The sequence below is a fragment of the Eubalaena glacialis genome, chromosome 8 (genome assembly GCF_028564815.1).
Source record: "Eubalaena glacialis isolate mEubGla1 chromosome 8, mEubGla1.1.hap2.+ XY, whole genome shotgun sequence".
Lineage (NCBI taxonomy): Eukaryota > Metazoa > Chordata > Mammalia > Artiodactyla > Balaenidae > Eubalaena > Eubalaena glacialis.
In genome coordinates, this window is record NC_083723.1 from 99,270,428 (window position 1) to 99,295,846 (window position 25,419).

Here is a 25,419-nt window from a genome sequence, read left to right on the forward strand (position 1 = left end):
GCACAGTTTGGTTCTGGTGAGAGGCCGCTTCCTGGCTTCTGTTGGCTGCCTTTTTGCTGTGTCCTCATAAGGTAGAGAGACAGAGACAGAGAGACCTCTAATGTCTTCCTCTTCTTATAAAGACACTAATCCCATTATGGGGCCAACACCCTCATGACCTCATCTAGACCTGATTACCTTCTAAGGCTCCACCTCCTAATACCATCACGTGGTGGGCGGGTGTGGAGGGGGGAAATTAGGGTTTCAACATGTGAATTTCGGGAGGACACAAACACAAAGTCCACAGTATGGTCTTTGTTCATTTCAATTATTAGCAACTCTACAAAGTAATAATAAGAAAAAGGGAAGATCTCTTCTTTCTACGCATTAGAGAGAGATGATGTTACAAAGTCTGAAAATAAAGGCCTGTGTTCAGATCAGGTGATCCCCGTAGAGACCGACCAGCTGGCTGCTAGGCAGTGAGGGCTTCTCTTAGTGATTCTTTGGGTCCAGAAGCATCCTTCAGACTTGCAAGCTCAGAAACTCAAATTTGCCAGCATACTGGCAGTGGTCCTACAGAGCCTGCTGTGTTTACCAGGATGCCAATTTACTTTATACCCAGCAGGGAAGCATTGTACATTTTTAGCAGAGCAACGGCACAACCAGAATTAGAAAAACCATCCTGCAATAGTATGGAGACTGCCTACGGCAGGAAGAAATGGGCATGGTGCTGGGGGGGCAGAGACTGTTTAATGGAAAAATTCTATCACGCCACACTGAGGAAGCCACGAAAGTCAAGAATACGTATAGAATAATCTCATCAATGCAAAACCTAACACATACATGCTTACACACACGGAATATTTCTGGAAGTAACAAGCCCTTAAGAATGATTACATAAGTTGGACTTCCCCGGTGGCGCAGTGGTTAAGAATCCGTCTGCCAATGCAGGGGACACGGGTTCAATCCCTGGTCCGGGAAGATCCCACATTCCGCAGAGCAACTAAGCCCGTGCGCCACAACTGCTGAGCCTGCGCTCCAGAGCCCGTGAGCCACAACTACTGAGCCCGCGTGCCTACAGCCCGTGCTCCGCAACAAGAGAAGCCACCACAGTGAGAAGCCCGTGCACCGCGATGAAGAGTAGCCCTCGCTCGCCACAACTAGAGAAAGCCTGCGGGCAGCAACGAAGACCCAACACAGCCAAAATTAATTAATTAATTAATTAATTATTTTTAAAAAAAGAGTGATTACGTAAGTGGAGGGGAGTAGGGGAGGAGTGGGATGGTGACAGGATTGGCCATATATTCTGCCAGGCCCAGGGCAAAACGGAAGTGCAGGACCCTGTGTTCAATAATTATTAAGAATTTTGAGAAGGCAAAAGCAGAGCAATAAACCAAGCACAGGATCCTTTCACACACAGACCCTGTGTGAATGCCAAGGTCATATGGCCGTGAAGCCAATTCAGGTAGTAAATTATGGTTGGCAAAGTGCGAAGAAGTCTTTTTAAATACAGGTTTCCCCCGCTATCCAAAAGTAGAGCACTTCTATGAAGCCTTTCGTAAATCGAAGTGGAGGAAAGTGAAGAGTATCCCCGATTTTCAGAAAGTTCAATTGACAACACTTTGCTTTTCTGAAAGACCTATATTAGTACCTGTTTTTGCTAACCAAAAGAAATCCGAAGAGGATTTTCACTTTTAGGAAAAATGCCTGTCTTAATGTAGGTCTTTCAGAAAAACGAAGTGGCATAAATTGAACTTTCGGAAAGCAGGGGATACATGTATGTGTATTACCTTTATGTTTACAATGTGTGAGCACCTTTTTAAATCCAAAAATCTATATTTTGAAAAGTTGTATAAATCAGAACTTGGGCAGAGGCCATGGAAATTCAAAGAAGGGAAAAACTGAAAAAGACATTTTATATTCCGAATCACAGGACTTGGTAATGTGCAGACAGGTTTATACCCTCATGTACCACACAGCACAGAGATAATTGGGTAAACATTCACGATTACAACTATGAAATGGCACTTATTTTAAGAAAGCTTCACTTATGAATAGGAGTTGGTTAGCAGAAGGTTTTCCCTATACATCTATTTCTCATTCTCCTGGAGAAAAATATAAACATACAAAGTGATCGTGAAACTCTTGTATTTCATTATTGAGGCAATGGAGTTCTCATCCTACCCAGAACTTTTTGTAATCACCATTCTATTTCAAAGACAAGTACATGTTAAAGCATATCAGTTACAAAAATAGAGAAAAAAGTAACACAAATATTTTGTTTTACAAACACCTGACTCTTTTGGAGGGTGAGGTGCAGGTAGGGGACTCTTTTTGCCATGTCAAACATTCAAGAAAACAGGCATATTATTTGGGTGATATCATCCAGAAATTCACTTCACAAATGCAAAAGGACAGCAGCTTCAGACTGGCACTCAGGAATGAAGTGACTCTTTTATTCATTGAAGGCATCAGAGTAACTCTGCTGCCCCACATCAGAAACCTTGCAATCTCAGTTATCCCTAACGTGTTCTCACAGAGTGGAATCCAGCTGACCACTTAACACAATTAAGCCCAGAACACTTTTTCAACTTTTGGGATGTCACCTTGTTATTCATTCATCTAGTTTTGTTGAGCTAAGAATCTGTTCTATGTGTGCACACCACGATCCTCCAAGGTGCCAAATTTCTAGTGGAAGAAGGCAAATGAGAGAAGTGATCGTTACAGTATAGCGTGATCATTGCAAAGGTTGGGAGAAGCCCAGAGGCTGGCACCTGACCTGGACTGGGAAGGTCTGGAAAAGTTGCCAAAAGAGAAAGTGCCTGAGCAGAGTGGTGTTGGCAGTCATAGGCAATCTACCAATCCCATGACTTTGAAATAGTTTAATTGAACGAGAAAAAAATAAAGATCTTCATTTTTTCTCAAAAGAACCTATGGTGAGAGTTGTATTATTCAAGCTTAGTGCCTTCTTTGAATTTTCTCTTACTGGAGGGAACAGAGAATGGAGGGAACAGACAATGGGCAGGAACCAAGCAGGCGAGGAGTGCACTGGACGTGATTCTGAGTTACTCGTTTTCCGTGTGCTCCAGTTTACGCCTCTTGGATTGTGTAAAAGTGGGGACATACCTAGACATGCAATTTCTAATGGTATAGTACCCTTACTCATCTGAAAACTTTCAATTAATATGGAAAACTCAGACTTTTTACCGTGAGAAGCCAAAAATGTCACTGTTACAGTGTACAGTAGTGCAAATATGTTGTGCTACAAAAAAAACAGAAGTTTATTTTAAATCCTAATCAAGGCAACCTTTAAGGGAATACATTAAACTGAGTTATCTTTCTCAAAAGAATCAAATTAAAAGGCAACCGAATTTCAACAAAATTTCAACAATTTTCAACAGAACTTGACTGGGTCCGTGAGAAGTATTGGAAAGTTAGGCCTTCAAACAGTGTTCTGCTTTCTTTAGAATCTCCAGTAGTCATTTCTCTCAGTTGAATTTCCTTATGTTGTTATTATGACCTTTTACATCTTTTTACCACTGCTTTCCAGTGATGAATGGAAGGCTATACTTGGAAAGGGAGGCCCACCGGTGGGGAAGAAACAAAACACAGATCAGTTGGGATTTAAAAAGGCGTTCAATTTTCCTGTAACTTTGACCAGGAATGTCACTGCACTCAATGGTGTGTAAGCAAGACCGAACTTTTTATACCTCAGTCATTTGCCTTTACTTCAGTGAACAGGAGGCTGATCTCTGCAGAAAGATGGCACAGGGTTTCTCCTCAGAGCATTTGTATCACTTTCTATGGCATACTTGTTAGTGTCTGGAGGGCAGGTAAATACGAGACCCCTTTTACTCTAAATCTATCCAAATATGAGTTATTTCATTTGTAAGGTGTTGTAGATATATATAGGTTTTGTGATGTGCCATCGTGTTGAATCAAAGCAAAATTCATTGAAAAAGAACAAACTATGTGTTCAGTTATACTCTTGACAAATGTCTCTAAATAGATACACACCTCTTACTTAATAAACTTTGGTTGGAACATTTATAAAAATTTATCAGAGCATAACTTTGTAATCACAGTGCAAAATACATAGGAAATAGTTTAGAAGTAGGGTAATGAAATTTACAACTGAAAGAACTTAGGAGGCTGACCAAAACTGAATGTAACGAGCTTTTATTTTGTTTGTCAGAAACATAGTTCAACTGACAAACTCAGTATTTTATTACTCAGTAATAAAATATCTGAGAGAAGAGTGCAATTAAGAAAGGAAAATATAAAAAGGCAATATTTACTGAAAGTATTTAAACTCAGCTGTTAAAACAGGAAATGTAACTAGCATTTTTAAGCTATGTTTGCAAGTTAAGTACTGTCTTGGACTTAAAGGTGTTTACATATTTGAAGTACGCCCAATTTATAATAATATGTTCTGACTAATACGTGAATTCCATTATGGTTACACAATTCATTGTTGCTTGTCAGTTTCAATAAAAAAGGGTGAACAGAAGAAAAGGAGTGTACCTGACTCTCACCAGGAAAGGATGGCTTACACATAATGCCCACAATCCAGAGAGAAGGGCAAAATAGATACATACTTTTGTTCCAAACAGTTAGAAGATCTATGTCTAGGTGATATTGTTCAGTTGTTTGTTTTTCTTTTCTGCCAGATTTCATGTGTTTTAGAGTGACTTGCCGACATGTCAGTTTTCATCTGTTCTTGACTCCAGAGAGCAATTTGTTTGGTCCTCTATAGCCAGTTTAATCAAATGCATCACTGAAAAAACATTCGTTGCAATCGTATTACATTTCACAGAGAGACGCTTTGATGAGCTAGATTTTCATCATGCCCTAAATATCATTAGCCATCTGATCAGTCTCAGCTTCATATTAGAGCTGAATCACCCTATACCTCACTTAGAATGGGAAGTTATTTTATGAGGGCAGTGGTGCTCAATCATGGGGCTCATCGGAATCACTGTGGAGCTTTCTAAACGTATGGGCTATGCTTGGCCCTGGACTAGGTGTAATGAATAGGACTCCTCCTCACCTCACTTTCATTTCCTTTATTTACCAAGATGAGAGCTCTCCAGTAAGCAGGCATTGCCTAGATTAATGGACAAGAAGCTCCTGTGTAACTTCCCCTCTTGGAAGCTTCCAGTGGGTTCCTATTAGCTGGCTGAGACCTGTGTTGGCATCTCCATGCACTTTGTTGTTCTGAAGAAATATCCCCATCTCTGTGAATATTTAAGATAGAACCTATACAAGAGGAAAGAAAGGAAGATAGAAAATTATTTTAAATCAAGGGTTTTTTTTTTTTCCCTGTCTATTGATTCTACATATACCCAGTTCTTTCCTAGCTTCAACAGATCAGAAGAATCTGAGAAGCTAACAAACTACCTTTATATTGACTCAACACAGACAGCCCCCATTGCTTCTCTTCATTTCTTTATAACTTGCTTTGCTAACTATGTCCTTGTTACTTTTGGTGACTTTGGAGACAGGAGGTAATGGAGTAAAATATTTACATGTTAAGTATCGTCATCATTAGTTCCCTTTATTCATGATGAATAAAGTGGGATGAAAATTGTTTTACCGTATATTTCAATCAAAAATTCCCAAAGTTTTTGTTGTATTTTCACGAATAGATGATATTTCTTGCTCTTATTTGTCCCAAGGAATCAATATCTCTAAGAACAGAAGTGCTCTTATGCATTATGTAGATTATAAATTTAGTCTTTCATATGCTTCACACTTTTACTAATTCACAGGTGGAAAATCTGAATTTAGGTGTTTTTTTCCCCAGAAAGATTTAGCATGTAGGACAATGTGGTAAAGACTAAGGAAGTGTTCATCAAACTCATTTCTTCTTCTTTCTGGAACAAAGCTTGACTACATTTCTCAGTCTCCCTTGAAATCAGGTGCATGACCATATGACTGAGTTCCAACCAATGGGATATGAGCAGCAGTGATGTGCCCAGCCCCCAGGGTGGGCCCATAGGAAACCTGGCAGCTCTTTACTCCTTCCCCCAGCTGGATATCAATGCCCAGTGAGGTCTAGGAATCCGTATTTGAGGAAGGCACGGTCTAACCATCCTGGGACCCTGAATGACCTCCCTGCCCCAACCCACCCCCATACCCCTGCCTGGAACCACCTGGACTGTTTTCCTGAAGGAGAAGTAAACATCAATTGTGTTTAGGCCATTATACATTTTGGGGCTCTGTTTGTTAATAGCACTTAGCCTGTGTCACCTAATACAGGGACTATATAATGTTGAGAAATTAGAAATGAAAACAAAGACAATTTCATGGTTTTTTTTTTTTTAATTATTTATTTATTTTATTTATCTTTGGCTTCGTTGGGTCTTCATTGCTGCGCGCAGGCTTTCTCTAGTTGCGGCGAGCGGGGGCCACTCTTCATTTCAGTGCGCGGGCTTCTCATTGTGGTGGCCTCTCCTTGCGGAGCACGGGCTCCAGGCACATGGGCTTCGGTAGGTGTGCCACGCAGGCTCAGCAGTTGTGGCTCACAGGCTCCAGAGCGCAGGCTCAGCAGTTGTGGCTCACAGGCTCCAGAGCGCAGGCTCAGCAGTTGTGGTGCCCAGGCTTAGCTGCTCCGCGGCATGTGGGATCCTCCCGGACCAGGGCTCGAACCCGTGTCCCCTGCATTGGCAGGTGGGTTCTTAACCACTGCGCCACCAGGGAAACCCAATTTCATGGTTTTTAAGAAGACTATTTTAAAGTAAGCCCAAGCTTTAATAGAGCCTAAGAACAGGATGTGCTTCTAGGTCCTATGGTCCATGATGGTGTGAAAAATAGTAGAAAAAACACCAGACCCTATATACTTTTCAGTGACACCTTGCATGCCAAGTTTTGGGAATAGAACAGATGCAGAACTCTTCTAAACACATCTTTGTCTCCCGCTGATGAGCTGAGATCCAGCCTCTAATGACACATCAAGACACAGATGTTTCTGCTCCTCTCCAGAGCCCACCTGGATGGAGGCAGCCTCCCTTCATACCACAGGACCAGAGAGAGATGCTACATAGGAAAAAGCCATTCAATCTTTAGAATAAAGCTGCTACTGGAATTCAAAATACGATTAGTGTTATTCCTGTGATAGGTTTATTGAACCAATGTTTAATCTTGATTCTCTTAGGCCATTGTTCTACAGTAATCAAGACAGTATTGTACTGGTACAAAAACAGAAATATAAATCAATGGTAGGATAGAAAGCCCAGAGATAAACCCATGCACACATGGTCACCTAATTTATAACAAAGGAGGCAAGGACATACAACGGAGAAAAGACAGCCTCTTTAATAAGTGGTGCCAGGAAAACTGGACAGCTACATGTAAAAGAATGAAATTAGAACACTTCCTAACACCATACACAAAAATAAACTCAAAATGCATTAAAGACCTAAATGTAAGACCGGACACTATAAAGCTCTTAGAGGAAAACAGGAAAAACATGCTTTGACATAAACCACAGCAAGATCTTTTTTGATCCACCTCCTAGGGTAATGAAAATAAAAACAAAAATGAGCAAATAAGACCTAATTAAACTTAAAAGCTTTTGCACAGCAAAGGAAACCATAAACAAGACGAAAAGACAACCCTCAGAATGGGAGAAAATATCTACAAACAAAGCAACTGACAAAGGATTAATCTCCAAAATATACAAACAACTAATGGAGCTCAATATCAAAAAAACAAACAACCCAATTAAAAAATGGGTGGAAGATCTAAATAGACATTTCACCAAAGAAAACATACAGATGGCCAAGAAGCACATGAAAAGATGCCCACTATCACTAATTATTAGAGAAATGCAAATCAAAACTACAATGAGGTATCACCTCACACCAGTCAGAATGGCCACCATCAAAAAATCTACAAACAATAAATGCTGGAGAGGGTGTAGAGAAAAGGGAACCCTTTGGCACTGTTGGTGTGAATGTAAATTGATACAGCCACTATGGAGAACAGTATGGAGGTTCCTTAAAAAACTAAAAATAGAATTACCATATGACCCAGCAATCCCACTACTGGGCATATACCCTGAGAAAACCATAATTCAAAAGGACACATGTACCCCAATGTTCATTGCAACACTATTTACAATAGCCAGGAAGTGGAAACAGCCTAAATGTCCAACGACAGATGAATGGATAAAGAAGATGTGGTACATATATACAATGGAATATTACTCAGCCATAAAGAGAAACGAAATTGGGTCATTTGTAGAGATGTGGATGGACCTAGAGACTGTCATACAGAGTGAAGTAAGCCAGAAAGAGAAAAACAAATATTGTATATTAACACATATATGTGGAATCTAGAAAAATGGTGCAGATGAACCTATTTGCAGGGCAGGAATAGAGACATAGATGTAGAGAACGGACCTATGGACACGGGGTTGGGGGTGGTTGGGGGGGTGGGACGAATTGGGAGATGAGGATTGACATATGTACACTACCATGCGTAAAATAGATAGCTAGTGGGAAGCAGCTGCATAGCACAGGGAGATCAGCTCGGTGCTCTGCGACGACCTAGATGGGTGGGATGGGAGGTTGGTGGGAGGGAGGTCCAAGAGGGAGGGGATATACATATACATATAGCTGATTCACTTCATTGTACAGCAGAAACTAACACAACATTGTAAAGCAATTATAATCCAATTTAAAAAAAAACCACTGGAATTTCAAAATTTAAAAAAAGTAGAAATAAAGTTTATTTAAGCTGATTATTTTTACGTGAATTTTCAAAATGCTTTTAAACAAATGGATATACTGTTATTGTTGCCACTGTTGCTGCTTTTGTTTTTTTAATTAATCTAAAAAGCCAATATCTGTTCATTTAGAAAATACAAATGAGTGAAAAGAATAAACTGTCATAATATCATCACTTCAAAATAACCCAGGTCAGGCTTCCCTGGTGGCGCAGTGGTTAAGAATCTGACTGCCAATGCAGGGAACACGGGTTCGAGCCCTGGTCCGGGAAGATCCCACATGCCGCAGAGCAACTAAGCCCGTGTGCCACAGCTACTGAGCCTGCGCTCTAGAGCTCGCGAGGCACTACTACTGAGCCCACATGCCGCAACTACTGAAACCCACGCACCTAGAGCCCATGGTCCTCAACAAGAGAAGCCACTGCAATGAGAAGCCCGCGCACCGCAATGAAGAGTAGCCCCTACTCGCTGCAACTAGAGAAAGCCCGCCCGCAACAATGAAGACACAACGCAGCCAAAAATAAATAAATTAAATAATAAATTTTTGTAAAAATCAGGGTTTTTTCTATGCATCCATATGCTTTACTTTTACAAAAATGCAACAATTATTTATATTCTGATTGTAATCATCTTTTTTTTTTTTTAAAGAGGAATTCCATTTTTACAGCTGTTGATACTTTTTTTAAACTTTTTTTTTTTAATTTATTTATTTATTTATTTTTGGCTGTGTTGGGTCTTCGTTTCTGTGCGAGGGCCCTCTCCAGCCGCGGCAAGCGGGGGCCACTCTTCATCGCGGTGCACGGGCCTCTCACCATCGCGGCCTCTCTTGTTGCAGAGCACAGGCTCCAGACGCGCAGGCTCAGTAATTGTGGCTCACGGGCCCAGTTGCTCTGCGGCATGTGGGATCCTCCCAGACCAGGGCTCGAACCCTTGTCCCCTGCATTGGCAGGCAGACTCTCAACTACTGTGCCACCAGGGAAGCCCCTGTAATCATCTTTTTATAAACGTTAACTAAAATGTTCCCATCACAATATATCCATATTACAATATCATTGTTAAAAGATTAAAAGAATTCAAGTGTACGATTATACCTTAATATAATCAATCTGATAGACATTTATGTTGCTTCCAGTTTATTTTGCTTTTAAATGTATTTTCATGGGCATCCATGAAATTTCCTAGAAGTAGAAAACTGCTGATTTATATACACAGCATCAAAGTTTCCAATCATCCATTTAACAAATGAGGACTGACTTTTACACCAGGCAGTATTCTGGACACTTGGAATTCAACAGTTTAAAAAAAAAAAAAGAAAGAAAGAAAAAAATCTCTCCCTTGTGGTTCTTACATAGTAGTATATGAGAGGGTTCATTTCCCTGAACTCATGATATCGTTGGACCTTTAAAAATCTTTGTTAGGGGAAGAAATAGTTATTTTAATATTTTACTGCTAATATTGATTATTTTTATAATTGCTTACTGGTTACTTGTTTTTTTCTTTGATTGCATCTGCCAACCAACACCTGTGCATGCTAGTATAGGGCAGTAATCTTCACAGGAAAGAAGAATTATTTACAAAATGTGTAGCTAGTTATAAATATTTGTTATGGTAATTTAAACCTTTTAAAGTAGAAGTTGACCTTGAAAACGAATAATCTGCAAATTTCCTTTTAAAAATTTACCAAGTCAAATGATCTAAAAGATGTAAAGACTGAATATGGATCATGTGGCTGAAGAGAACCACTTTTATTCTGGGTATTATTTTTTAATTGTGTGCACTTAAAAACGCTGATATCTCGAAGTTAGAAATCTTTTAGTTAGGAATACCAATTAACCTCTTCCAAAAACTGCTTCACCTACAGAACCAGCAATTTAAAATTCACAAGTGCATTTTCACTTTAGTTATAATTTATCATTTCTGTCTTTCATGAATAGAAAGGCACTGGGCTAAAATAATTCTCTAGGACATAGTCTTCCCAGAGCTGTGTCTACTAGACTTGAAAAATGCTATCTAGATATTTGCCGTTTAGAAGAACTTGTTTTGCAGATGGTGGTGGTGATGCTTCCTTCTCCCATCCCTGTAGCTCTTGTTAGTCACTGATGAGCAGTAGAGACAGACGTGAGGAACCTTTCAGAGATCCTTGGTTTGCTCAGGGTGGCGATGTCTCTTCCGGCTCTTGATTCAGAGTCTCAGTTTCACCAGCAACCCTACTAGCCCTGCCGAGAGTCTGTAACAGGGTGGATAGGACAGGAGAGAGGCTGCTGTGATTTAGACGCCTCCTATCTTTACTGACGTTTTCTCTGAAATAGCTAACAAATTTTAAAGTGCCTAGCACTGCACTGCAGGACCCACTAGAAGCATTCCAAAACACTTCTTGCTTTCCTGTGCTTTCATGCTGGCTCCCATTTGTTGTGGCTGGGTGCCAGGAATAAGATAAGTATTTAAAAGCTCATTAAAGTCCTTTACAGTGGTGCTATTATTTTCCCCAATCTACACATAAGGAAATGAACCCATGAAGAGGTCACATAGTTTGTCTAAGATCATCTGGATAATAAATAACAGTACCTAAGAATTCTGAAACACAACTTCTTTGCCCCTGTCATGCACTGATGGGCTGCATCTTCATACAACCCCACAGAAAAAAATGGAAATCTAGACATTTTTTTTTCTCTCAGTAACATGCAGCTCATTGGATTTTCTTCAACCTCTGTAGTTCTCTCTGTAGCCCACGATACAGACACCCAGTGATCTTACTGGCTGCCCAGAGAGACACTAGGAGGGATTGTGTCTTGATACTGAAATGAAAAGACCCCATAAGAAAAATCTGCAGTGGAAATTTAGCTTAACAACTGGATTTCCAAGGTCCTTTACTGGTATTAAAAGCTGAATTGTGTTTCTACCCAACCAAATTCATATGTTGAAATCCTAATTCCCAGTCCTAATAACCTCAGAATGTGGCTGTTTTGGAGATAGAACCTTTAAAGAGATGATTAAGTTAAAACAAGGCCATTAGGGTGGGCCCTAATCCAATATGACAGGTGTCCTTATAAGTAGAGGAGATTAAGACCCAGACATACACAAAAGAAAGACCATATGTAGACACAGAGAAGATGGCCATCTACAAGTCAAGCAGAGATGCCCTCAGAAGAAACCAACCATGCAAATACGTTGATCTTGGACTTCTAGCCAAGAATCATGAGAAAATAAATTTCTGTTGTTTAAGCTACCCAGTCTGTGGTACTTTGTTATGGCAGCCCTAGCAAACTATTACAAATGGAGTTGGATAATTACTAGTCTCTGAAATGAAGAGCTTTCCTGATTATTCAAAGTTTCCCTTTTAAAACATCAGAAATCTGGGCCAGAAAAACAAACAGAAATAATTATAGGTCAAATCCAGTAGGAAGAATTTCAAGTGATTTCACAAAGTATTTTTCTCATACTGAGATTTTATTGCCCCAAATGGAACTTGACCGAGAGACTCAGTGACTGGGGCCTTGACATCTTACATCATTCAGTTGAGTTTGGCGATGCTTATGGTAACAGTGTTTGATGGGAAGCAAATTTTGAAGGAGAATGCCTTCTGGGTTTCTTCACACAGCTACTTGAATACACTTACTGTGGAAAAAATAAACCTTTGCAGAGTCTCACTAAATTCACTATGGATGGACGAATGCACTAGTGCCTGAGAAGTGATGCAGCGACTGCTTTTAAAATCAGAAGTGAATATGTACATGACTAATGCAAAGGGAAATCTCAACAGAAAGAGAAAAAAACTGAAGTACAAATTAAACCTTCTCCAAAGACATTGAAAGGAATTGTCTCTAACAAAAGTCCCTTTGACGTTCAGTTCAGTAAATATTTTTAAAATGCATGCATAGAACTATGGGGGAAATTAGAATTTAGAAAGTAACCTTGACTCTGACCTCAAATACTTCTTGATATGATATGAGAAAAAAGATACAGAGACAAATAGCCATAATTTCATGTAGTCTTTGATAAAATCAGTAATGGAAATAAAAATTATAATGAAATCACGGAGGACAGAGAAGGTCACTTTCGCTGGGGCATTGGACAAGACCGGCTGAGAGAGCCGTTTATGGCGAGTCTGGAGATTTGTAGCATTTACACAGGTGGGGTTGCAGAGAGAGGGGCTTTCTAGGCAGACGGATTAGCACAAGGAAAAACAGATGTTGTTGAGTGCAAATCATGTTCAGTGAAAAAGTAGGAATCTGACCTGCTTACTTTAGGAGAAGTGTTGAGAGGATGGGGCCATCGACCCTGCACTTGGAGATAAAGGACTTGGATTTGAGTCCTGTGTTCCCCATTTACTAGATTTATAACCTCAGTCTCCCTGAGCCTCAAATCCCTCATCCGTGAAACAGAGAATGATTCACACCTCACGATTATGAAGATTAAAAGTGAGTACCCCATGAGAAATCTCCACTTAGCAAAAGCCGATAGGCAATAAAAATTCAGCAAATGTTAACTGAACCTCAGGAGTTAAGATTTGACTCTGTAGTACGCGGCGAGTCGATAAGGTTTTTGAGTGTGAAAGTGAGATGAGACATTTGGAAATTTATCCCAGTATTACCGTGTGGAGAATGGATTAGAGGGCAGCCATTGTGCAAGAAGACCCATTAAGCAAATGTTAACAATAGCACACCTTTAAGGCAGTCGGAGCCTGAAGCAGGGCTCTGCTGGTGGGAGTGGGAAGGAGGTGATGGGTGAGAGGCTTCCAGGGCAAATGGCACTGGGATTTGCACCCTGGAACACAGACTGCTTTTCAGAAAATTAAATTCTAGTCCTGTGGCTCTTTTCTCAAGTAGTAGCTTGACCTCTATCGAGCTAGCTAACCTCTGTGGACTCCCAGATTTCTCATCTATGAAATAAAGAGATTGGAAAATCTCTAAGTATTCTTACAGCACTAGAATACGTCATGCCTATTTGAATCAATGAAACTTGTTAAGCTGATTCGATGAGAAAGTTAAGAGCATAAGAGAGGTAGAGAAATTAAAGACAGCATAAAGAAAGCAAAAAGCTTTAAACGTGAGTTAGTAAGTCAGTAGATGATGTCATTACTAGGAATATGGAAAAGGAAAATGAACAGGTTTGGGGGAGAATATGATTAATGTCATTTCTAACCATTTAAAGGGCTGTCCTTCAATTAGATTTGCGGCTTTGTTTTCATCAAATTATTTATTTTATATTGTCTTCTATATCATATAAGCATCAGATTTGAAAGCCAAATTTTTTAACTTATAGATTCTTTTCATTGGAGATTCGACCAACAGAGGGATAATGTACTATCTGATCGAAAGACTGAATGAAACCTTTCAAGAATGGCAGAAGGTGCATGGCACTAAATTCTATCACAACGTCAATGGTGGGAAGACCTTGATCAGTTATTCCTACTATCCACAGTTCTGGATAAGCCCTTCGTTGAGACCAACATTTGAAAAAGCCCTTGAACATCTCTTGCAAAGGTACAGTGGAACTATTTTGAATGAAACAATACCACAATGGATTGATGTTTTACTAGCTGTCATAATTGTTTGCTGTATATCAAATGCACTGAAAAGTTTAAATACCAAGTAATATGGCTGAAAACGAGTTAGAAATGACAGGGAGGTCCTGTGATCAGGATGCCAGATATGGTTCAATGAAATGTGAGGCAATGCTGTTAAAATGTTTACCATCTGTTTCAAGGCAACATGTGTTGTTTTTCTTTCAGATCACATCCCCTGGAGAATACCAGCCAGACTGTATTAGTCGTTGGTGGTGTTCAGTGGCTTAATTCCAATCACCTGCAAATTATTCACAAGGTTTTAAAGAGGTACATTTCTGCAATAATAATTGCCATTAGTGTTCTAAGTAAAAAAAAAAAAAAACAAGTTACTCGATGTGACAGAATTTTATCAAGATGTTATATAAAGGGCAACTTGTAATTTAGAATCCAGTACTTAAAGTCTAGTTTAAAATGTTTCAAAATACTTTTATATTCCAATCACAAGATGGCTCTTTGGCATCCAAGTTTACGTTTACTACAGATCAAAACATGCCCACTGACACATAAAACTCTATCCACAAAAAAAAAAACACAACACTAGTGTATATTAAATCTATAAAATGAGAATTTAGTCCTATATGCCAATTATCACATTCTAAAGGAATTCCACTCTGCTTGCTTATGTAAACACGGACATCTAGAAATGTAATCAAAGTTCATGGCTTGAGTTCTGATTATTTCACAGGGAAAATTTACTCAATATCCTTGTGATCATCAAAACTTTGGGAATTGGATTTCATCTGCCGGTGGATGGAGTACACTTCTTAACGCAGGTAAGCCCATTTTCACCAGGCTATGTGAACTTCAAGGTTCCTATAAGGCTCCTTGCTGGTGTCTGAAAAAGGACCCAAAAGGCACTAAATAATATTAAGCAACCTTCATAAAATTCAAAGGAGATGATATACTTAAGGATTATGATTATAAATCAGATATAATTATTCCTGGAAATAAGGGGACTACAGCCCATAAATATGCCATAAATAATGCTTTGAGTTCATAAAAGAAGAAAGGGGGTACCAGAGTTTGAAAAGATAAAGACCTGAGGGGTAGATGAGATGGATCATGCTTTAAGTATCTCCTTACCTCAGTAATGTTTCACACACCGTTAAAGGCTCGTGCTGAAACACATGTGAAATTGTCAGTATGAATGAGTATTTAGGAAAAGGGTGTCTTTTTAAGATGATTTCTGACTGATTGCTTTAAAAAATCAGTAGTATTTTTAAAGTAGTATCATTCATCTTGCCTCTGGTTGGATATTCATAAATGAAAGGAGTTAGAGGCCTCTGACCAGTTCTTACAGAAGACAATAAATAGTTAGTCTCAACACTAAATAGAAGTCTCAGAAAAGAAAGGAAAGACAACATCTGTAGATAAGAGAACCAGCTGCTCTTGTCAGAGAGAAGAGTTCACAGGCAGCCGGGTTTGTGTGCAATTGCTCGGGGGAGCTCGGCGGCGGGGAGGGGGGCACTGGGAACTGGGGAGACAGGAGGCTGTCCATTTAATGTGTAAACCGAGTGAGATTTATTTTTGTGTCAATTATGAGCGCTCCTAGCTTTCTCCAACAGGGATTACAGGACCCTCCTCTCCTTTCTCGAAACTTTGCCTGCCTGGCCACCAGATCTGTGATGCAAAAGCAGGAGAATTGGTAGAAAGTGGCCCAAATAAAACCTCCAAATTCAGCCTCTTGGAGTCAGGAGGGGTTAAGGTCATTTAAAGTGAGTTGAGACATTTAGCATCTGGGGTAGCTGAAGGGTTTGAGATGGTCGGGGATTAGAAGAGGGGTCTTCTGATAATTGTCTCTGCGGGTTATGAGTTGAATCTCCTTTAATGTTATTTGAAAGCTGCAGGTCAAATGTGTAATTCCTTCTTGAGGACTCTGGTAGCTCCGCTTTGCTTCCTTGACTGTGGCTTCTCACAGGAACTGGAGTACTTGTGACGCCTACTTAGATTTAGAATGAACTCATCTCTGCCAGCAGTTCTTCGGCACTTACCTTGTGCCAGACACTGTTAACCATTGTGCTTGCCACCAGGGCTTCCATTGTGCTCATCGGTCTTTGCAAACTGGGTGAAAACAAAAGGAGGGAAGAAGAGGAGGGGGAATGATAGAACAAAAGAGAAAAGGACAAGAGCAAGTTGGAGGCAGAAAAGAACTCTGAACTTGTCATCAGACACTGGCATTCATCATCCTCCTCGTGGCCACTCAAGACGTGGCCTCCGCCTTCCCGGTAGACTTAGTCCTTGCTTCCACGCTTATGCACACATGTACACACACACGCATGCACGCACACACACACACTCCACACCGAGTGTTTCGGCTCCTCAAGCACGCCATGCTCTCAGTCACCTCCAGGTCTTTGAACTCACTGTTCCCTCTTCCTAAAGAATACTCTCCCACTACCCCCTCACCTGCGTAACTTCTGGTCACCCTTCAAGTGTTAGATTAAATGCAGTTTTCTCTGGGAAGATTTAATTGACACCCTGGGCTCAGTTGGCTTTTCCTGCTACGAGCTCCTGTAACATTGTCTGGTGTCCTCATCCGGGTCCCTCAACAGATACCAGCTTTGGTTGTCTGTCTCCCCTGCTAGATTAATGTCTGTGGGAGCAGGCACGGGGGAGGGATGCATGCCTCACTCCGGTACCCCAAATGCAAAGCACAGTGCTCAGCACATAGGAGACTCTCAGAAAACCTCTCACGCGTGAATGAGTGAGTGATGTTTTGTAGGATTTGGATGCTCCCAGATGGTCCCTTCAGGACTGAGACGTTCACTCCTCCGGGCTGCTGCGAGTGTGACCTGAGTCCCAGCAGGAATTGCCTTTTGGGCAGAGCCTCAACCAAGACTCAGCCCCCTTTCCTTAATTTGGGCCGTCTCAGAAGGGCCACCCCAGCTCTAGAACTCCCGGTGGGATCAGCAAAAGCCTCTGTTGCAACGATGTTGCAGCTCAACTTCTCTCTCTATCCAGCGTGTAGGCCCTCACTCCCCTGGAGGAGTTGATCTCCAGGGCGCTTTCCTGGTGGCCCCCTGCATGCAAATTTCTGACTCAGAGTCTATTTCCCAGAGTACTGAACTTTCTCTGTAAAACACTCACTGTAAAGTTTCTTCTACCTTTTATAATTGGACACATTAAAGTTCAGAGGATACTGTCACCAACCACGAAAAGGCCTACAAATGGTACTAAGCACCTTGAGCATTATTTTTCAGGGGATGGCAGAGACCAAATTCCCATCTGTCCTTTTCCTCCAGGTTTTTCCTTTATGAGCCTTTTCTACTCACTACATTTATTTGGGGGGCCGGGGGGAACACTCTTCTTTGAATGTCACATAAAAATAGTTATGCAAGCACAGTGGAGAAGACAGAAAGTTAGATGTCTTTGTACTGCTTCTTTTACCTTGCAGGTGGATTAGTAAATGCAAGTAATTATTTGCTGTTTTACCTGGAAAATGAAAACAAATTTTTTTTGTTCTTTAGAAAAGACAAGGGGAGTTCAATTCCCTCCCTGTGTTAGTTTGGGTTCTCAAAGAGACAGACACCATGACAGGGTTAGCCAAATAAAGGGATTTATTAGAAAGAATGTTTGAGAAGAATAAAAAGGAGGGGGCAGGAGTAGGCGAGAACAGTTTCAGACCACACCACCCAATGCATATCACTCAATCTTGCACGAAATATTTTTTGAATGTCTACTCTGTACTGGGAACCGTGTTGGACTGTAATGTGTCTGATATAAAGGGAGTAGAAGAAGGATGGATGAGGTAGGAAGAGTCTCAGACTATGGGTCAGTCTGAGAAAGTCTTGGCCAAGCCGATGAGGCATCCTGGAGCCGGAGTAGTTAGTGGAGGAGTCCCTCTTTCTCAACAGTGGACCTGAACTAGAACCCCCGCCGAGCTCCATCATTGCCTCAGACACAGCTGGGGAGGGAGGGAGGAATATGATTTAGAGAAGCAGCAGCTAGAGCCTTCACTCAATTCTGGGGCTCCCCGAAGCACACTCCCCCTCTCTGTTTCCTCACCCTGTTTGCCAACCAGCAAACCTCACTCTGCTCAGGAACCCCTCCTGAAGTCTCCCTGTGCAGCTGTCCCCCTGCCTCTGCAGAGCTATTCCCTTTTCTCTCCCAGCCCAGAGCCTGGTATATTTACCTCCAATAAAGGACTTAGTAAATATTTACATATCTGTTTCTCCTATTTGAATGCAATGTCTTAAGAGCAGGTACTGTGGTTTGTTTATCCTTGTATTCCTGTCCCCCAGCACAGAGTTAAAAACAAAACATACTAATTAATACTCAAATGCCTAAAAGAATAAGAATTCAAATAGATGGAGCTAGAATTTGTGATTTTCAAGTCTTGGTTTTTAAATTGAGAATCTTAGCTACTTCAATGGATCTCTGTGGGCAATAAACCTAACTGCTTTTCATAGAAGAAAAAGTTCAAAACTGTGTGTCACTATAGATATTGATATATTGCTATTTTATATTTACATCAATGTTTATATAAGGGGAACATGAAAATTAGAACACATCTTAAAGAAATTAATTCTTTATCTTACAATAAGATCAATCTTTAAAAAAGATGACATTTACATGATTTTACCTGAATTATTAAATCATAAAAGTCTTCTTAATCAAAATTCTCATTGTTCTCTTTTCCAATACAGAGTGAGGTTCAGAATTTATGGAAAGAAAATTTGATTATTCTGGAAGCTGCAAAAAAATACGGCTATGAAGTGGTTGACACATTCACTATAACAATGGGGCGATACAAAGAGTTTTTGCAGGGGACGTGCGGATGTCATTTTCATGAGGTATTTATGCTGGCTCTCTGATTTTTGTAGCTTTTGATTTTTTAAAATTTCTCATTATATATTTAATTGCATTGTCAGTCTTATTTTGCATTAAAGAAACCATGTCCGGAGGAGATTAAACAATGTGTTCATCATCACTCAGCCAAAGCAGGTAGCAGTCCCAACTCGAGGTTCTACAAAATGAAGCGTGTTAGAATACTTACTGTTTATGTAGACACCTGAAAACCAGAATCACTGGTCAACACAAGCAGGAAGATGGGAACCTGGAGAGCACTTGTCTTTTCTAATAGACTCCGAGCCTTCCCATCAGAAATTGTATCCAAAGAAGGTGGCAAATGTCTTAGTGGATCTTGAAAATCAAGGCTAAATTGATGAATGAGCTTCCTCCACTGGTTTATCCAATGCATTAACCAGAGGGCCTGTGGTGTTTGTTTGTTTTCCTTTGTTTGGTTTGGTTTTTTTTTTTTTTTTTTTTTGGCTGCACCGCGTGGCTTATGGGATCTTAGTTCCCAGACCAGGGATCGAACCTGGCCCTGGCCAAATTCTAACCACTGGACCACCAGGGAATTCCTGGAGGGCCTGTGTTTTGAATAGTTTTTCCTTCCTAGTGGTGGAAATGATTTTATTTGTAGCCAGTAATTAAATAGTCTTAGCTGAGAAGGTGATAGCAGAAAATATTTTTTTTCCTTCCCCCCGCCCCATACTTTCAAACTCTGTGGATTATTTCCTCCCTACACTTGCATAAAATCTTGGTAAGTCCCAAAATTTTAAAGCCGCTTTCAGATAATAATAGGACTCCAATCACTTTCAGGCACAAGAAGACTCTCACTTCAGAACTAAAACTGCCCAGTCCTGTGTTACAACCACATGAAGTTATTTCCCTCCCCCAGCTCAGGCCTGCCTCAGTCTCAAAAACCCAAAGTAAGAGAGAGGGTGCAGGAGGCTTCTTTCCTTTTTCCCCATCGTGCTTTGCTACTCTTCTCCCATCCCTTTCTTCATTGGGTCAGGTTAGGGAGATGTTAAGGGCAACAAAAGTCTGACCTGAGTGGCATAAGCATAAGCCATCGATGTGCTTTCTGGGCATAACATGCTGATTCTTTCTTTTGAAGGTGCTCTTGTGGACTTCCTCGAAGACACTCCCACCGAGCCCTCTGATAATAGCTTCTTTGATGGAGGCAATGTCTCCTTTACAGCTGCATTCCTTCCTTGCCCCCTTGGCTTCCAACTGTCCATCCCTCTATTGGGGGTCACATTGCTTCTCCAGGCTTCCTCTTGGAAAATATTCAGCATAGCACCAGGCTCGCTACACTTAGTTGCCCACGTTTGGTCCACCCAAGAAACACTCAAGCATCCTTGCTCTGCTGTTGGTAGAAATACAGTGAGCTCCCAGTGCAGCCCTGTCTCTTTTTTCTCTCTTTCTCTCTCTAGCTCTCACTCTCACTCTTGCTCTCTCACTCTCTCTGCCACCTTAAAGCTGATCTATAGCCATGGTGTCTCATACCAGTTCTAATGCTTCCAATCCCCAAAGGGCACATGTCCGCCTCTCAAAGTTGGTTCCTTGAAGTCCTGTCTCACTTGGCTTAAAGCAAGGATGAAGCAACTGCCCAAGATGGAGGAAAACCGTAAAGTATTGGGGAAATGCCCTTCACAGAAATTCTTTCTCTTCGTTATTCTCCTTTTCCCAACACCTAATCAGACAAGGGTTTGCTAAGCTGGATTTTGTCCACACTTTTGCATACATTGCCAGGACATTGCTTTGGACTATGAGGTTACTTGGCTACTGTTGTTGGCTTTAGATCTCAGGAGCTTCAGCTGAAACTGTGATGGAGATTGCCTCGTTTGACCGTCCTATCAGATGCTGATCCAGTTGTTCTTTCTGGTGTGGCCCCCTTTGTAAACCAGAGTGCAGTCATGAGTGGGTTGACTAGTGAGGTGACAACTAAAGGTTTCTTCTGATCCTGTTTTTCAGCCCTAAGATGACTATCAGAATCCATCTTGATCCTCAGATTTTTATGAATATCCACAAGTTATTGACACTGCATTGGTTCTTCTGTATGTTCTGGTAATGAATTCATGTTATATTTTTGTGTGGCAATGGAACTACATCTCAGAGAAACGAGAGCCTCCACCAACAGCTGAGAGAGCATGGCGTTTTAGCAACTTGAAGCTTGGCCATGCTGTTGCAGATCAGATTTTTAAGCTGTAGGATACTGTGTGTCTACTTACTTCTTCCATAAGCAAATATCCTTCCAATGCCTTTCCTATTTGCAAAAGGTCAAGGCTTAGAAATACAAAAGCAGGTAGCTTGGAAGAGGAAGAAACTGAACTTGCAGCTGAGCCAACCCAGTATCACCATAACCATTTTGGCTGTAAAAACAAGCCAAAGGTTGACAAACCCACAGAAAATGGGGACTTTGAAAGACAACATACATATGACAACATACAGAGGTTTTTTGCCTCTTTTAGAAAAGGTTTGCTTATTTATTTTTACATAATGTGTCTCCAGTTAGTATTTTGGGGGAGGGTATCTGTTTTTCTTTTTTCAGCTTTAGTGCTCTGGAAGTCTAAAAAAGAGAAGTCCTCTACTGATTTCCCACATGGCTCCAATTAAAAACAAAATATGCGGGAATTCCCCGGCCGTCCAGTGGTTAGGACTCCACGCTCTCACTGCTGAGGGCCCGGGTTCGATCCCTGGTCAGGGAACTAAACTCCCACAAGCCACACAGTGCGGCTAAAACAAAATAAATAAAAACAGAAGATGCCCTTCCCACATGATTGTCACAGGATCAACCAGTTGACAGTAAGAGTCATTGAATTTGAGAACTACAGTAAAGACTCTTTGAGCCATCAGAACTAGAATATTGGCTTATAATTATTACTAATAAAAACCATCCTTAATTTTCATAATCATGATTTAAGCATGTCAGGTAAAATTACTTCACTTATTTGATTTTATAATTTTTTGTGTGCAATTATTATATACAAATTGTGTTTTATTAAACCCTATTTCTAATGTGTGCCATCTTGATGGCAAGCTATATAGGTATTGCCCAAATTGTCTCTGTTGATTCTTGAGCAGTGTTATCCATTTTGATGTTTTCATGTTGGAGCTGAAATACTTCTGGAAGCATTCACCTTTCCAGTTACAACATAGAACTGATAAGATCATCTTTCTCCGCTGACTCCCTTTATCACAAAGTCTCTAAACCCATTCATCACTTGGGCATAATTGTTGCTTAACTCTTGAACAGTTTGTACCACTTGTACCTCAGGAAGTTTTCAGTGCTGACACGGATGTTTTATAATCTTTCTAAACCATCACCCAACATCTTGAGTCACTGTTAGCTTATTATAAACAATCAAGAAAATCTAAAGCTTTTTGCAAAGGCTGATTTGGTGATGAATGTGGCAAGCCGAGAAAACATAGATTATTGGTCTCATACAAAACATTAAAGGCAGAAATTCATTAATAACAACAATTTCTTCCTCTGTGCTGGACTCAGGAGCTGGGAAAGGAATTTGTCGTACAGTAAAAGCAAGCATTAAGATCTACTGTATTAGAGAAATAAGAATTTGGGTTTGGGAGCCTTATATCTTTTGGTGTTCAATTAAACCATTCCCACTATAGATTCATAGATACCTGAGAAGGATTGCTGTAATCATCACAGTAAGATTTCGATGTGTTCTCTTTGATTTGTGGTGAGAATTCTATCCTAGACATAACAAACCTGCTCCAGCGGGCTCTTGCTGCCATAGGTGAGATTAAAGGTCTTGGGGTGTCTCTTTCATCTGTCAAGTCACCAAGAGAGGATATGTTGCCACCATGAATCTATAAACAATTTCCCAACTGGTATGCATCAATTTCACCTAAAATGTTCCTGCTGATTAGAAAAGCAGGTGTTTCTCTTCATGGGTAGAAGTGGAATTTGTTTTCCCAGTGTTTATACAGGACAACAAACAGGATCCAGGTAGCTCTCGCCCAAGAGTGGTTTTGGATGGTGCCTTTAGTCATGTGGCAAACATCTACTGTGAGTGAGCTAAAACCTGGAAAGGATACAAACATATTACCAGCCCAAACCTGGCTGCAGAAGGGGCAAATCCACAGCCAACTGTTATGTGATTATTAGTCAGTCTAACCAGTTGCACAAACTTTCTATGATGTCTCTGTTTTCTGGCAGATGTCGTTCTAGCTTTTGACTCAGTCAAAAACAAAACAAAACAAAACAAAACACAGAACCCTTCCGGCATCACTGCCCAGCTCTAATATCAACAGGTTTCCTTTGATTCTTGCACCTTGGAAAGAAGAGGTTTTCAGTTCTTTGCCAGAGATGATTTCCTGTTATTATTTAATCTTAATTAAATTAACAAAAGCTTATCTGGCCTAGAAATGTTTTCCTTCTGTATTGTGGACCTAAAGGTTTTCTCTTTTTCCTTCAAACTTTCAAAGTTTATTATGAACACAGTTGAAGAAAAAAAACTTTAAATTCATCTGTCTAAAAAACTGAAATATTGACTTTTCAAGAAAAAATAACTGATTCAAGTATAGTTATCTTACATAGCAGACCCCAGAATTTAACTATCAGCATGGCTATTTTTAATAAATTAGTAATAGAAATCTAATTCAACAAATTTTTGAGTGTCTATGTAGGCATTGTACTAACTGCTGTCAAATGAAGTAGGAAAACATTTTGTAGAATTCCTATAAGCATCTCAAACTCAACATGTTTCCAAATTGAGAATTAATATTCCCCTTACGCTCTCTTGTTCTCTTGTATTCCTGAATTTACTCTCTTGCACTGTCATTTACAAGCTAGGGTCATCCTTGACTCCTCCTTATCTTTCTTCAGCCCCCTAGCAACTTCCAACCCTCTAGTTACCAAATCCTGTTTACCTCATAAATATTCTTCCAAGTCTTTCCCCTATACTCTGTTCCAATTGCCTCGACCACGTTTATTCTTTTACTTAATTGTCCAATATTTATCTTTTGAGTCCAGTTCTTGAGCTAAACAGCAGTAATGCAAAAATAAATAAGACACATTTTCTACCTTTAACACATTGTAGTCAGAGAGTCAGGCATAAAAATCCATACTATGAAACAATACGTTAAAGAGATATAATAAGGTATTGTAATAATACCAAGAAGGGGCACCTAATCCAATCTGAGGATTGAGTGAACCTCTCCTTGAAAACTACCCAAGTTTATTATTAAAGGATGAGTTGGTCCTAGTCAAGTAGTAAGATAATAGCAGAAGGAACCATTCCAACCCCTAAGACAATGTGAACCAAAGTAGCTTTGAAATAACCTGATGTTCTCAGGAAATCACAAGCAGTTCTGTATATTGTAGAACATCAATTATAAAAGGGGACTGGGAAAAGTAGGCTAGGGCCAGATCATGGTAAGAGCTTAGACTTTATCCTCTAAGAGATGGAGAGTCAATGAAAGGTTTTGGAGAGAAGTGAGATGATCGCATCTTTGTTTCAAATAAGTAAGTCTGAGAACCATGAGGAGGGAAGATTTGAAAAGGACTCAGCCAGGGAGAGAAGTTAGGAGACTTTTTCAGAAGTCAGGTAAGAGATGATAAAGGCTCACCCAAACCTGGACAGAGACAGCAATCATAAGAGAGAAGCAGACAAATAGAAGCCCTATTAAATATGTATCTGTAGATCTTATGAGTGGCATGAGGGAGTAGGAAGAATCAAAGATGATTCCTAACTTGGGTGACGGATTAGAGAACTGAACCAGCAATTGAGACAGAGAGTAACTGAGAAGCTACAGGCTTAGGGAAAAGATGAATTCCGTTTTGAACATATTGTGTTTGAGATGCCTGTGGGACATCCAGGTGGAGCATCCTAACAGGCAGTTGGAGATACACATCTGAAGCTTGAGCAACAGGGTGGGGCTGGAGATTAAAAAGTTGGAAGTCCTCAGAAAATAGATAATGGTCGAAACGATGAAAATAAATCATCCAAAGAAAGTGAGAAGAGTAAGAAGAGTTGAGGAAGGAACCCTTGGAAACACCAATATTTAAGCCAAGTTGGGAGAAATAGGAGCATTTGAATTTAGAGAATAAACTGTTAGAGGAAAGCTCTAGTAGAGTGGGGTGCCATGGAAAACCAAAAAGTGAAAATGTGTAAGGAGAGATCGAAACAGGGCTAATGTTGTCCAGTGTGATAGATAACTCTATTAAGACAGGGATTTTAAAATAGTCATTGATTTTTGGCATTGATAAGGTCCTTTCTTACCATATTAAGAGTAGTTTCAGTAAAATATTGAGGGCAGGGAGTAAACTACAATAGAATGAAGAGGTATAAGAAGTGAGAAAAGGTAAAACCTTTCAACAAGTAACAAT

The 25,419-nt window shown here is 40.3% G+C and overlaps 1 protein-coding gene across 2 annotated transcripts in view; it reads left to right on the forward strand.

Moving 5' to 3' along the window:
- Window positions 1–25,419, forward strand: part of CPED1 (cadherin like and PC-esterase domain containing 1) — a 295,598-nt gene that overhangs the window by 258,184 nt on the left and 11,995 nt on the right. Inside the window, exons 18-22 of one of the 2 annotated variants that reach the window (XM_061197987.1) lie at window positions 13,973–14,193; window positions 14,442–14,543; window positions 14,962–15,049; window positions 18,923–19,069; window positions 21,039–21,091. In XM_061197987.1, the coding sequence (XP_061053970.1) occupies window positions 13,973–14,193; window positions 14,442–14,543; window positions 14,962–15,049; window positions 18,923–19,069; window positions 21,039–21,044 (564 nt within the window). In that variant the 3' untranslated portion in view covers window positions 21,045–21,091. Of the gene's footprint in view, window positions 1–13,972; window positions 14,194–14,441; window positions 14,544–14,961; window positions 15,050–18,922; window positions 19,070–21,038; window positions 21,092–25,419 lie in introns of those variants that run through there. The other variant, XM_061197986.1, reaches the window with a different exon arrangement.